The sequence below is a fragment of the Rana temporaria genome, chromosome 8 (assembly GCF_905171775.1).
Source record: "Rana temporaria chromosome 8, aRanTem1.1, whole genome shotgun sequence".
NCBI lineage: Eukaryota > Metazoa > Chordata > Amphibia > Anura > Ranidae > Rana > Rana temporaria.
In genome coordinates this window covers 26160387-26174988 of record NC_053496.1, presented here as the reverse complement: position 1 = coordinate 26174988, position 14602 = coordinate 26160387, and the positions used below count along the sequence as shown (strand labels likewise).

General features: G+C 43.7%; 1 protein-coding gene across 2 annotated transcripts in view; it reads left to right on the top strand.

Moving 5' to 3' along the window:
* DOCK1 (dedicator of cytokinesis 1) overlaps positions 1-14602 on the top strand; it is a 529562-nt gene that overhangs the window by 402787 nt on the left and 112173 nt on the right. For both annotated transcript variants that reach the window (XM_040361423.1, XM_040361424.1), the window contains exons 33-35: positions 2348-2496; positions 11765-11850; positions 12025-12181. In XM_040361423.1, the coding sequence (XP_040217357.1) occupies positions 2348-2496; positions 11765-11850; positions 12025-12181 (392 nt within the window). The remainder of the gene's footprint in view (positions 1-2347; positions 2497-11764; positions 11851-12024; positions 12182-14602) is intronic.

The window sequence follows — 14602 nt, the reverse complement described above, 5'->3', positions numbered from 1 at the left end:
TGGGGGGGATCTCTGGCATCCCTAACGGAAGCAAACTGTGCCTGGAGGATTCCCTCGTTGATCCCGAAGAAAGCTAGTGACTGCGTGGATGGTGAAGTCATTTTTTTATACAGGTTATACAGTCAGGCTGTATAACAAACAAGGATGGTCTAAAAAATGTTGAAAACCCTGACATATACCCAGTGAAGTTGTACTTGTTTAAAGGCCATCTTTTCTCTACAGCTGTTCAAAAAACAGAATTTATATAGCTTCTCTGAGCTTTCAGAGGGCAGGGAGCTGAAGTTACACTCTGCAGACCCCAGTGAGAAGAGCTGATTAGAGGGAAGGGACATGCCTCCCTGCACACAGGGACAGAGCTGAGGCTGCCAATCACAGGCTGTGCACTGGACCTTCCTCCTATCGCCTTCATTTTCCTCTTTGTGTCAGGAAAATATGTCATTAGGGGCTCCTGCAGATAGCAGAGAATTGGGGCAGCAAACAGAAATGACACTTGGTGCTCTGAATGGAGACAAGTACACACTATAGAGGGATATGTTTTTGTAAATATTTCATGTCAGAGGTTTACAACCACTTAAAGTGTGTGCGATTAGAGCTATAAAGAGCTGCCCTGTGTGGGCAGCTTCTGGAGAACTGAGCTTCTGCGTACATGCAGAGCTTAGTAGTCCAATATGACATGTTCTCATACAGCCATGGGTGCTCAACTTGTGGCCCTCCTGTTGATGCAGAACTAGAAGTGCCATGAGGCATTGCAAGGCTGGCAGTTACAAGCATGACTCCCAAAGGCAGAGGCATGATGGGACTTGTAGTTCTGCAATTACTGGAGGTCCACAGGTTTGATCACACATGTGACTTACACAGTGTTTTATTCAACAAGGCTAATGCCTAGTACACGCAATGAACATGAAAAAAACGCATTCAAAGCAATCGTCCGATAATCTAATCATTAGTACACACAGCTTTCAAGAGTCACGGCAGTTCATGCGAAAATATCCAAAGGGACCGGCATTATTTTTTATTTTTATCCGACGTGCATTGCGCTAAATGACGTCGCACCGACGTCATTTGCTTAGACGTTGACGTAAATGGCATCCAGCGCCATTCACAGACGTCTTACGCAAACGACGTCGATTTTTTAAATTTCGACGCGGGAACGACGGCCATGCTTAACATTGGCTGCGCCTCCATAGACCCAGGGGCAACTTTACGCGTCGCAAAGGCTACGGAAACGTCGTAAATTCTCTGCGTCGAGCGTGCGTACGTTCAGGAATCGTCGTAATTTGCTCATTTACATAAGCGACGAGGAAAACGACGTTGGCGACACCTAGCAGCGGGAAAAAAAATTGCATTTAAGATCTGACAGCGTAAGAGCCTTACGCCTGTCAGATCTAATGGGTATCTATGCGTAACTGATTCTAAGAATCAGTCGCATAGATACCCGGGGCCAGATTAGGACTAATGATGGCGCAAATGGTGTTGCGCCGTCGTAACGCCTTTGAGAATCTGGGCTCTAGTTCTTATTTTGTACTACAGACTAATACGTCTTTATGTTGTCGAGACCTGAGAGTAGGAGTGGTTTATCAAAAGACAATGGGCAGGGCTGACACCGCTCAGTTCACAAATAATGCGTGTTGTCAGCCTACCACAGAACTTGGGACATTAGTACACTTCTGCCAGATCGGTGGGTATCTTTCTGCACTTGCAGAGTATTTAAAGGGACAAAACAAGGACACATGCGCACGTTTTAGTCATGTAGTGCATTTTTTATTAGTTTTCTACACCGCACTGGAGGAAGGTTGGAGAGAGTTGTGTGACAAGAGGCTGCAGTGTTTAACTGCCACAAGAGATGAAATAAGTAAACGAAATGGACTTTCATGCTTGAGCACAGTTGCAACGTATCATTAGTAGCTCATTCAGGGATTTTATTTATTGCCTGATGGTTTTTCTTTCACAATTTCTAAAAAAAATGACACCTAAATAATTTCTTCCTGCTAAATTGAAAGGTGTATAACGTTTTCTCCAGCTAGGCATAAAGAAGAGCTGCCCCAAGCACTTTCTCTCCCTCTCTGTCTGATTTAATCCAGACAAATGTTTAAAGTATATGCAAGTAAACGTGCCTGGTTTTTGAAAGCCTTTCAAGTGCTGCTTTGATTCCCCCTTGAATAGTTGTCTGGTAATTGTACTTATACACTGTTTAAAATATAATAATGCAGCTCTTTTTCTGAAGGTTATCTACTTAAATAAGGATAAACTCCCAAGGAGAGAAGCAGAATTTTACTGACGCGTTTCTTCATCCTCTGATGTTTGTGAGTGTTCTGATATTGGCTGTTTTGTTTTTTTACCCTCAAAGGTCAGCACAAAATCAAATTCATTCCTGAAATGGTTGGCCCTATTTTGGAGATGACCTTGATCCCAGAGACGGAGCTACGTAAAGCCACCATCCCGATATTCTTTGACATGATGCAGTGTGAATTCCATTCCACAAGGAGCTTTCAGATGGTAAGTTGGGTTGCCTAGCACACTAGCAATGAATGCAATTGAAGGCTGAATGGCTGAATACACCATTATAATACATATGTGGGAGCTGTTGTACTCGTTTATTACTCTTTATCCCATTCTATCCTAAGATTTATATAGTTCTGCCACGCAGCAAAGTTAGCGTTGTGACACACTTTTTTTCTGCTGCAGTTAAAGTGGTTGTAAACCCTTACATATACCCAGTGAAGTGGCTAGCCTCAGGTGATACACAAAGATTAAACAAATCCTCCAACATAAGTTGTACCTGTTTATCTGCAGACCCTCTCTCCTCTACATTCTCTTAAACCACACATTTTACAAAGCATTTCTGAGCTTCCAGAAGGCAGGATCTCACACATTGTACAGCATAGAGCAGGTAGCTGAGTGTAATCTGAGACCTGAGCAGTGGCGGCTGGTGCTCCATTTTTTAGGGGTTGCTGCAAACAAACTAAAAGCCACCCCCATCCCTCCAGCACGTGCCCGACCCTTTACTCGGTCAATCGGCGAACAAGCCATCGGCAACGCCCCCCTCGCTTGCTCGTCCGGCCACTGTTACCCCATCTAGGTCTTGGGAAGCTTCCCCCTGCATCGTCTCCTCCTGAGGGGCTTCTTCCTGCGTCTGCTCCTCCTGAGGGGCTTCTTCCTGGGTCTCCTCCTCCTGAGGGGCTTCTTCCTGGGTCTCCTCCTCCTGAGGGGCTTCTTCCTGCATCTCCTCCTCCTGAGGGGCTTCTTCCTGCGTCTCCTCCTCCTGAGGGGCTTCTTCCTGCGTCTCCTCCTCCTGAGGGGCTTCTTCCTGCTTCTCCTCCTCCCTCAGGCCTTCTTTCTGTATCTCCTCCTTCTTCGGGGGTTCTTTCTGCATCTCCTCCTCCTTCGGGGCTTCTTTTTGCATCTCCTCCTCCTTCGGGGCTTCTTTCTGCATCTCCTTCTCGGGGGCTTCTTCCTGCGTCTCCTCCTCGGGGGGCTTCTTCCTTCGTCTCCTCCTCGGGGGGCTTCTTCCTGCGTCTCCTCCTCGGGGGGCTTCTTCCTTCGTCTCCTCCTCGGGGGGGCTTCTTCCTGCGTCTCCTCCTCGGGGGGCTTCTTCCTGCGTCTCCTCCTCGGGGGGCTTCTTCCTGCGTCTCCTCCTCGGGGGGCTTCTTCCTGCGTCTCCTCCTCGGGGGGCTTCTTCCTTCGTCTCCTCCTCGGGGGGCTTCTTCCTGCGTCTCCTCCTCGGGGGGCTTCTTCCTGCGTCTCCTTCTCGGGGGGCTTCTTCCTGCGTCTCCTCCTCGGGGGGCTTATTCCTGCGTCTCCTCCTCGGGGGGCTTCTTCCTGCGTCTCCTTTCTTCGGGGGGCTTCTTCCTGCGTCTCCTCCTCGGGGGGCTTCTTCCTGCGTCTCCTCCTCGGGGGGCTTCTTCCTGCGTCTCCTCCTCGGGGGCTTCTTCCTGCGTCTCCTCCTCGGGGGCTTCTTCCTGCGTCTCCTCCTCTTTGGCAGCTTCTTCCTGCGTCTCCTCCTCCTCGACAGCTTCTTCCTGTGTCTCCTCCTCCACTCCTGCTGCTTCCTGCGTCTCTTCCTCCTTAGGGGCTTCTCTCTGCGCCTCCTCAGCGGCCAAACAAGCAGAACTTCCCCTTTTAGGTGGAGCTTCTCTTTTTAAGTAGTGAAAAAGCCTTCTATACAAGATGACAGAACAACTGAACAGCTCGTTTATACTTACGGTATATAACTTATTTTTAGTAAGTCCAAGGTAGATTATACAAAGAATGTCCAATCTGATTGTGATTTATTTAATGTGATGAACATGTACCTTTTTTTTTTTTCTACATGGCCGTTTAGCAATAAATTGCCAATTTCACGCTGCAGGCTTGTATGATGAGTTTTTGGTGAAAGCCTATTACCTGGCAGGGTGTTAAAATAAGGATGGAAAGTAAAGGAAACCCATGCTGATACAGAAAGAGGATAAAAACCCAATTTAGATACAAAGTCAGTTTGGGAACAGATTCCAAGACCCCACACCGGAAAGGCTATTGTGCCGCCCACTTAGCCATTTACTTTCGTTGCAAATGTGGTCCATTATATACATAGATGTAATGTTAATTGGTCACCATCACATAAGGCAACTTTTTTCATTTCATGGTCCTTGACTTTGTTCACAATGAATTAAAAGGATAAAATAGTAGGGACATAGCATTACATAGATATGAAACTAAAATCGTAATAATAGTTTCCCTTTGCAAAAGGGTTATCCATGCATTATGACCCAGAGGATTAATTAAGGTTGCGCTCTGCACACTAGAGAATGTATACAGAGCAAACACAATAGCTGCATGACTGTTACAGTGTTAAAGGCCTCTGTGCCTTTCTTCTGGTGTGTACCATGACATCTTACTGATCTCCCACTCACTCCCACGCTTCTGTGCTGCATCTCAGCGAGTCAGAGCGTGTGGACAGGCAGCAGCTTCTATCTCTTAATGCTCCGGCTTTTCTTCCATCTTTTATATAGAGAAAAGTATAGACTGAATTAAGTCTCTCTGAACTTGTTGCTCTGCTAACAGTCCCTTTTTTTAAATATATATATATATATATATATATATATATATATGTGTGTGTGTGTGTGTGTGTGTGTGTGTATATATATATATATATATATATATGTGTGTGTGTGTGTGTGTGTATATATATATATATATATATATATATATATATATATGCACCTCCAGCAACCATGCTAGTTCATGAGGTTGTTATAGAGCATTCTCAGCGGTCTGTCAACGTACAAGCAAGCAGAACATGATTATTGGTTAAAAAATGTGTATTTAAATGGCACTCGCAAACTAAAGAATTCAATAAAAATTTGCAATTGTAATCAGCAGTTCGCTGTTTTGAGAAATTCACAGTTTGATAACGATCTATAATTGGCAATAGAGCTGAAGTATTTGCTAGACATACTGCAAATGTCTCTTTAGTCGAGAAAAAAAAATTCAGGTTTTGATTCTGCTTAGTCTTCTATTTTTTTTTTGTTTGTACTGTATTGGGAAAACCTTAAAGTGGCGTCCACAAAACATTAACATTTTATTTTTCTGATTGGCCGGGAGAAGAAGCAGGAAGACATTAGCAAATTTAAATTTGCTAATGTCACACGAGGTGGGCTCAGGGCACAGTGACCAAGTGTAGTGTGTAAGGTCGCTGCTAGCTGCTGGCACCCCCTTCTAGTCATCTTTGCCTAACTGGTTAAAGTGAATAGCCTTCCTCAGTGATTTGGGAGGGAGGGGTGCAATTGTGAGGGACTGACCAAAATGATTTGCATTTCAGACTAAACGCGGAATTGCGGCAATATTTTGCCGCTAGCGGTGCCGTATTAACCCCCACTAATGGCCGAAAAAGGGTTAATACTGCCAGGAATGTGCCTCTGCAGAGGCGCATTGCCGGCGGTATTACCGCAGTGCCCATTGCTTTCAATGTGACGGAGCGGTAAACACACCGCTCCTCTCACCGCTCCAAAGATGCGTCACCTCAGTGTGAAAGCCATCGGGCTTTCACATTGAGACTGCAGGGAAGGAGTTTTTTATGCGGTTTTTAGGCGCTATTTTTATGAAAACTCCTCAGTCTGAAAGGGGTCTTTAGCTTTTGATTTGGTGTGATAGCCAAGCAGCTAGTGTTTTCAGGAGGGGTCAGCACTGCCAGATATCTCTTCTCTGTACAGGTTTCCTTTAAATGTATGACAATTCTGCACTCACTAGAAAAAAAAATACAAAATCCTATCAACATTTAAAGATGGGGAAAAAAATAGCTTTCATCTGTGTAAATTACTGTGAAGTGTTATTTAGCCAAGTGCAGCTCCAGAGACCGTTTTCAGACTTAGCAGAAATAGCTGAAAGACTTAATAAGTTTGTGATGGAAATTAACGGTCTAGATCCAAATGTAAATGTTCAGTGTAGATATATTGTGAGCCGTTAGAGCATCCCAATGCAGGTGAGTAAAGAGCAAGCGCTTAATAATTATTGGCGCATAGAGCATTTAAGCAACTAGAACTGTACTCATTAAGTTTTAATGGAACAGAGACCTTAATGGTTTGGGAGTTTTGTTGTTCTGCTATTCCCCAGCAACTTGTAAGTTATAAAGCACTGCAGCAATAATCGTGGATCGGCTTTGAACTCTGGCATTAGTGGATCCATTATGACTGTTTCTAGTGGTTTCCCATGTAGCAAGACCGTGCCCTTGGAATTAATTATTTTTTGTGTCTCGCCCTGCCATTATTAAATGTCATACTAAGATTACTAAAGGCTTGATAAAGTTTAGTGGGCTTGGTCTTAAACTGCAAATTTGGGCCTCATCGTTTGGACATAATTTTTTTTAATGTTCCATAGAGCAGTTATTGCCATTTATATAATTGGGCTGAAAAAAAAAACACCTGTTCATAGAGTTCAACCAAAAGACAAAAGCTTATACATTCAAAACCTGCATCTAAAAACTCTAAATCAGAAGTTAATCCAGAGGAAGGCAACAAAAAATAAATCTTCCTGATCCTCTAGTCTAGGGCAAACACTGGATCACCAATTAATCTACCAGCATATCTTTCGAGTGTGGAAGGAGACCAGAGTACCTGGAGGAAACGCACGCAGCCACAGGGAGAGTATGCAAACTCTGCGTGTGTGTGTGTATGTATGTGTGTGTGTGTATATATATATATATATATATATATATATATATATATATATATATACACACACACACGGCCAGATTCAGGTACAGCGGCGTAACTTTGAGTGGGCGTAGCGCATCTCATATGCGCTACGCCGACGTAACATAGAGAGGCAAGACCAGTATTAACAAAGCACTTGCTCCCTAAGTTACGGCGGCGTAGTGTAAATGGACCGGCGTAAGGCCGCCTAATTCAAATTAGGAAGGTAGTGAGCGTGTTGTATTAAAATTAACCGTGACCCCATGTATCGGCGTATCTAGGTCATTTACATATTTGGCACGTAAATCAATGGAAGCGCCCCTAGTGGGCAGTGTAAATCTGCATCCAAGATACGACGGCGTAGGAGACTTGCACCGGTCGATGGAGCTAGAATTCAGGCGTATCTGGTTTCAAGAATACGGTGCATAGATACAACGGCGCATCCTAGAACTTACGCAGCATAACAGATACGTCGGCGTAAGTTCTCTCTGAATCTGGCCCATTGTATATAATCACGGGGGGTGGTGATTGGATTTAGAAACATGTTCTGCTTTTTTCTGAAACAAAGTATAGAGTTGGCACCTGTGAAAGTCCATTTCACATCTTTTCCTCCAGTATTGGGGTACCTTGTCATTTGGCTTTTAACGTTCCACATTTTACTGCATTGTTTATCAAGTATGCATTTTTAAGTGGCATTAAACCCTAAAACAAAATTTGTATATCGCTTATCAATCCCTAAAGTGTGATTAAAGGCTTTCTTTTTTCTAAAATTAAAAGAGAAGTTGGGTTTGGAGTTTTTCCATATTCATACATATCTAGGTGGATGCAGCATTGGTCCTCCCGTGCATCTGCACAGAGAACCAAGTGTTCGAACATCGCTGGTGGCTCGGTTCTCACAGCTCCCCACACACAGAGCTGCTGACTTTCAATCGGCATCTGTCCTATCTGCTCCCTCCTCGCTCACTAGAGCAATGAGCTGTATAGGGGCGGCTCGCTGAGACTGGTGTCAGTCCAGGCACCTGGCGGATCCAGACTCCTATTGTTGGGATGACGCGGTGCCTGTACCGATTTCTGTGACATCAGCATAAAGTGGACTTCAGACCTCTCTGTGCTGAAAATGGGTCACAGGAGTGCAAAACGAATTGCACTTCTGTGATCCATAGGAGAAGCCCAGCCTAACAAGCTTTGGCTGGACTTTTCCAGTAACAAGAGGTTATACTTGACTACATTTCCTTACCTCCGCCAAATGCTTTGTCATGCCAGGTGGTGCCAACAGAGCCACCTATGGCTTAAATTTTGGCCAGTGCAGCAGGAAACAGCCAAAAGTCGAGCTGTATATAGCCAGCTTAACTAGCGTGCCTACATACACACACTTGCAACTCCCCAGTAACACACACGCTTCATATCCTAAATTTTAAAAGTAGCTCAATGCAATGCATTCCTTTAGCCAGGTCTATGCTTCTTATGGCTACTGGTGTGTTGGAAAGGAATGTATGCACATCTCTGCCCCCATTCAGCCCAGTTTAATTTTGCCATCAGTACCTGGAAGATCATAGTATATTATAGTTGAAGCTGAACCCAGAAGCCCTGTGCTGCAAAGAAAACTTGGTTTTCACCAAAATACCACGCTGTCTTATTGTTTCAGCACATTTCTTTACATTATTATGTAAGTAACAGAAGAGTTTGATCAGACATTGTTTCATTAGATAGATTTGATTCGGGATGAGCAGCTCAAGGTAGGACTGCACAGGCCAATATACATATTCAAACAGACCCTCTAGCATAGGCATGTCCAAAGTCCAGCCTGCGGGCCAATTGCGGCCCGCGTTTCGGTTCTGAACGGCTTGCCGGGTTATTTAGCCATATATATCTTTTGTGGCCCCCGACGATCTCCCAGCACCGGGGGCCACAAAAGATGTATATGCCTTGGAACGGGACAGGGAGGAGGCGGGACGAGTGCCGCCGTACACACACAGGAGAATTTTCTGTTTACGGGCGGCCTCTGTAATAGGAAGTCGCGCGCTGCCATTGGACGATTGTTCTGTCCATCAAAGGAGGCGGGACTTTCTATTAAAGAGGCCGCTGTGTAAACAGGAGATTCTCCTGTAATTTATTTTTGGAGCTCACGAGTGCATTCCTGGCAAATGGGTGCATTCCTAGCAAATGGGTGCATTCCTGGCAATGGCGGGTGCATTCCTGGCAATGATGAGGCTACAGTCATGGCAATGGTGGGTCTGCAGATGGGCAATGACCCTTATTTTGCTTCACAGTTCTTTACATTTTTTCCCCTGAAACTTTGCTTTTAAAGTGAAGGTGTGTGTTATATGCCAATAAATACGGTATATCCAAATAATAAGCCCAAGCTCATCTCTTTACTCGTACACAGCCACAAAGGCAAGAGAATTCTTGTTGGGCAGTGTATTATTGCTCGGAGTAACACACTTAGACCGAATTTTAATGGTTCAAAGAATGTCAGGCTAAATGTCACGCATGTTCACTTCATCAAATCTGGCCCTCTTTGAAAAAAGTTTGGACACCCCTGCTCTAGCATAAGAGAGAGAGAGAGTAACCAGATTGTCTATCTGTTTTAGCCTGCAATGATGTAGATGTATCGGTGAATATGTTTTGGCGTTACAGTTTATTTTCCAAAGGGTACAGGGAACTGTCCAACACACAAGGCCAGAAGAGCAGGCCAGTATAAGAGGCCTGTGGGAGCATATGCGTCCTATGTTGGCCATTCAGACTTTGGACAATTTATTCCTCCTTTCGCCAATGGATGTGTGAGAACTATAGGAGAAAAAAATTAAAAAATCATGTTCTGTCAATTTTGTATGTATCCAGTGTAGTGCATTGGCTTATCTCTAAGGTCACAGCAAAAAGGAACAGCAAAAGGTCAAACCGCCACGGTGCGATATGCCTTCTCCCCTTAATACTTATCTAAACTGATATAAATATCTCAGTTTCAGCTAATTTCTGCTTTGAAAAAAGGTCAAATTTATGATCGTATTTAACATACTAAATTAATCAACTGCACAATTCTCCTGAAAGGTTGTAAGCGATAATAGGTAATATGTAATTATGGGAAGAGATAATGATAGTAATTTTAATTAAAGCCACATCCTGTTTTCTGTTCTTTTAATTATGCTATTTTTTTCCAAAAACTGAAATGCAAAAGGGAAAAGAAAGGCAATATGAAAGTTAACAAGTAAAATTCTACAAATATCTGGATTATTTCTTTATATGTTTGAGGTATTTGCAAACCCCATCTGGCTTGTATGAAACCACTTTAAAGTGAACCTGTCACAATTTGACATACAGTTGCAAGAAAAAGTATGTGAACCCTTTTGGAATGATATAGATTTCTGCACAAATTGGTCATAAAATGTGATCTGATCTTCATCTAAGCCACAACAATAGACAATCAGTCTGCTTAAGCAAATGACACAAAAAAAAATGAAATGTTACCATGTTTTTATTGAACACACCATGTTAACATTCACTGTGCAGGTGGAAGAAGTATGTGAACCCTTGGATTTAATAACTGGTTGAACCTCCTTTGGTAGCAATAACTTCAATCAAACGTTTCCTGTAGTTGCAGATCAGACGTGCACAATGGTCAGGAGTAATTCTTGACCATTCCTCTTTACAGAACTGTTTCAGTTCAGCAATATTCTTGGGATGTCTTGTGTGAATCGCTTTCTTGAGGTCATGCCACAGCATTTCAATCGGGTTGAGGTCAGGACTCTGACTGGACCACTCCAGAAGGCGTATTTTCTTCTATTTAAGCCATTATGTTGTTGATTTACTTCAATGCTTTGGGTCGTTGTCCTGTTGCAACACCCATCTTCTGTTGGGCTTCAGCTGGTGGACAGATGGCCTTAAAGTGGAGGTTCACCCAAAAACTCAATTTTTAACATTAGATTGAGGCTCATTTTGGGCAGCAGAATCGGGTGTTTTTTTTTTTTTAAAACAAAGCAGTACTTACCGTTTTAGAGAGCGATCTTCTCCGCCGCTTCCGGGTATGGGCTGCCGGACTGGGCATTCCTATTTAAATTACAGGCTTCCGACGGTCGCATACAGCGCGTCGCGATTTTCCGAAAGTAGCCAAACATTGGTGCGCAGGCGCTGTATAGAGCCGCACCGACGTTCGGCTTCTTTCGGCTACTCGTGACGCGATGTATGCAACTGTCGGAAGCCTGTCAATCAAATAGGAACCTCCAGTCCCTAAGACCATACCGGAAGCGGCGAAGAAGATATATCTCTAAAACGGTAAGTACTGCTTCGTTTTTAAAAAAAACACCCGATTCTGCTGCCCAAAATGAGCCTCAATCTAATGTTAAAAAAAAAAATTTGGGTGAACGCTTTAAGTTCACGCGTGCCATAGGTTCGTCATCACTGCCCTAGGGTATCTGCTTTCAGAAAATTATATATTTGTGGGTTTTGTGTAATTTTTTTTAACATGCATAAAAACGCAAAAACGGCTCTGGCAGCGAAAGGGTTAATGGTGCATTGTCTTTAAATAAATCTATGACAAACGTATGTATATTTTTTATGCTGTCAGTACATCTAAACTTGTGTTTATGCTCTGTGTCTTTCAGTTTGAGAATGAGATTATCACAAAGTTGGACCATGAAGTGGAAGGAGGGCGAGGGGACGAGCAGTACAAAGTGTTGTTTGAGAAAATGTAAGTGTTGATTAACCGCTAAGCTTTATACCCAAGTATAGACACAGGAGACAATAACGAGCAAGCCGTGAACTTTACACTTCATTTATAATTAACATGTGTTAATGAAGCGCAGGGATTAAAATAACATTCAGGAACCAGATTGGAGTGATTTTTTTTTCTACTTTTTCGCAGACTCTTGGAGCACTGTAGGAAACATAAGTATCTGGCAAAGACTGGAGAGACCTTTGTGAACTTGGTTGTTCGCCTGATGGAGAGACTGTTGGACTATAGAACAATAATGCATGATGAGAACAAAGAGAACCGGATGAGCTGCACTGTCAATGTTCTGGTCAGTGTCTACTTAGAAGATGAAGGGAAACATGAAACCCATTATAATGATTTAGATTTGTCAATATGCCTTAAAGTGGAATTCCAGCATAAACTTTTTGTTTTTCTGAAAAAGTAGAACATTTTTAGAATTTCTGATTTGTATCACTGTTAGGAACATATTCCCTCCATACAGGAAGTAGAGTGAAAGCTCTCTGGTGGAGACACAGACAGCCATACACATTTTGAAATTAAATATTCCCCACTCTTTAAAACAAACATTAAGTTATGTTATTTCCCCTCTCTTCCTATCACACTCAGTATGTAGAGAAAAATCTCCTGGACAGGGGCAAAAAAAAAAAAAAAAAAAAAGGAAATATAAGGCTTTAACTCTTCACTATGCTATTCAAAATTGAAACCAGAATATACATTATATTGCGTTTTTTTTTTTTTTGTAGTTTTAAAATTATTTTGCTGCAGTCCATTAAAATATTAAAAGGGTTGTAAACCTTTGTGCATCCTATGCATTAAGATGAAAAAAAACCCTTGCAGTGTCCGACCTCCCAGACCCTCGTTTTACTTGCTTAAGCCATGAATTTCCGTGGGCATGTCCCTGCCGTCCTTCTCTCCACAGAGTCCCGGCATTAGTTGGATAGATTGATAGCAGCGCAGCCATTGGCTCCCACTGCTGTCAAACAAATCCAATGACACGGGCATCGGGGGTGGGGCCGGGTCATACACTCAGCATCTATGGATGCAGAGTGTATGACTCAGGAGTGCAGCCGCAAGCCGCAAGGTAACCCCCTTGGGAGAGCGCTTGTACTAGGGGGCTATCTAATGTGGGGAGGAGCCACCTAGGTCCCCAGAAGAGGAGGATCAGGGCAACTCTGTGCAAAATGAACTGCACAGTGGAGGTAAGTATGACATGTTTGTTATTTAAAAAAAACTAAGCTTTAGTATCACTTTTTCTTATAGAGATTTTCCTTATTCCACTCTCTCCCATATTTTGTAGACCTTTAAGCCTGCTTTGAGCTACTTTGCCTAAAGTAGAACTAAAGGCAAAAGTTTTTCTTTAGTTTTGAATTGGAGAGGGATTGGAACACCTGCCTATAGTTATACTTTAAACATTAATTTCAAATATTTTGAGAATACCCCCCCCCCCTTTAGCCAAACAAACAACTTCTATAATAGTGTGTATTCACTAGACCAGTGGTCTCCAAACTGTGGCCTGGGGGCAAGATTTGGCCTTTGCTTGCCTTTATCTGGGCCTTGAGGCATTATTCCTGCCACGGACACCAACAATAGGACACTTTTCCTTCCACTGACACCAACGATTGGGCACTATTCCTTCCACGGACACCAACAATCGGGCACTATTCCTTCCACGGAAACCAACAATCGGGCACTATTCCTTCCACTGACACCAACAATCGGGCACTATTCCTTCCACTGACACCAACAATTGTGCACTATTCCTTCCACTGACACCAACAATCGGGCACTATTCCTTCCACTGACACCAACAATCGGGCACTATTCCTTCCACTGACACCAACAATCGGGCACTATTCCTTCCACTGACACCAACAAGTGGGCACTATTCCTTCCACTGACACCAACAAGTGGGCACTATTCCTTCCACTGACACCAACAAGTGGGCACTATTCCTTCCACTGACACCAACAAGTGGGCACTATTCCTTCCACTGACACCAACAAGTGGGCACTATTCCTTCCACTGACACCAACAAGTGGGCACTATTCCTTCCACTGACACCAACAAGTGGGCACTATTCCTTCCACTGACACCAACAAGTGGGCACTATTCCTTCCACTGACACCAACAAGTGGGCACTATTCCTTCCACTGACACCAACAAGTGGGCACTATTCCTTCCACTGACACCAACAAGTGGGCACTATTCCTTCCACTGACACCAACAAGTGGGCACTATTCCTTCCACTGACACCAACAAGTGGGCACTATTCCTTCCACTGACACCAACAAGTGGGCACTATTCCTTCCACTGACACCAACAAGTGGGCACTATTCCTTCCACTGACACCAACAAGTGGGCACTATTCCTTCCACTGACACCAACAAGTGGGCACTATTCCTTCCACTGACACCAACAAGTGGGCACTATTCCTTCCACTGACACCAACAAGTGGGCACTATTCCTTCCACTGACACCAACAAGTGGGCACTATTCCTTCCACTGACACCAACAATTGGGCACTATTCCTTCCACTGACACCAACAATTGGGCACTATTCCTTCCACTGACACCAACAATTGGGCACTATTCCTTCCACTGACACCAACAATTGGGCACTATTCCTTCCACTGACACCAACAATTGGGCACTATTCCTTCCACTGACACCAACAATTGGGCACTATTACTTCCACTGACACCAACAATTGGGCACTATTACTTCCACT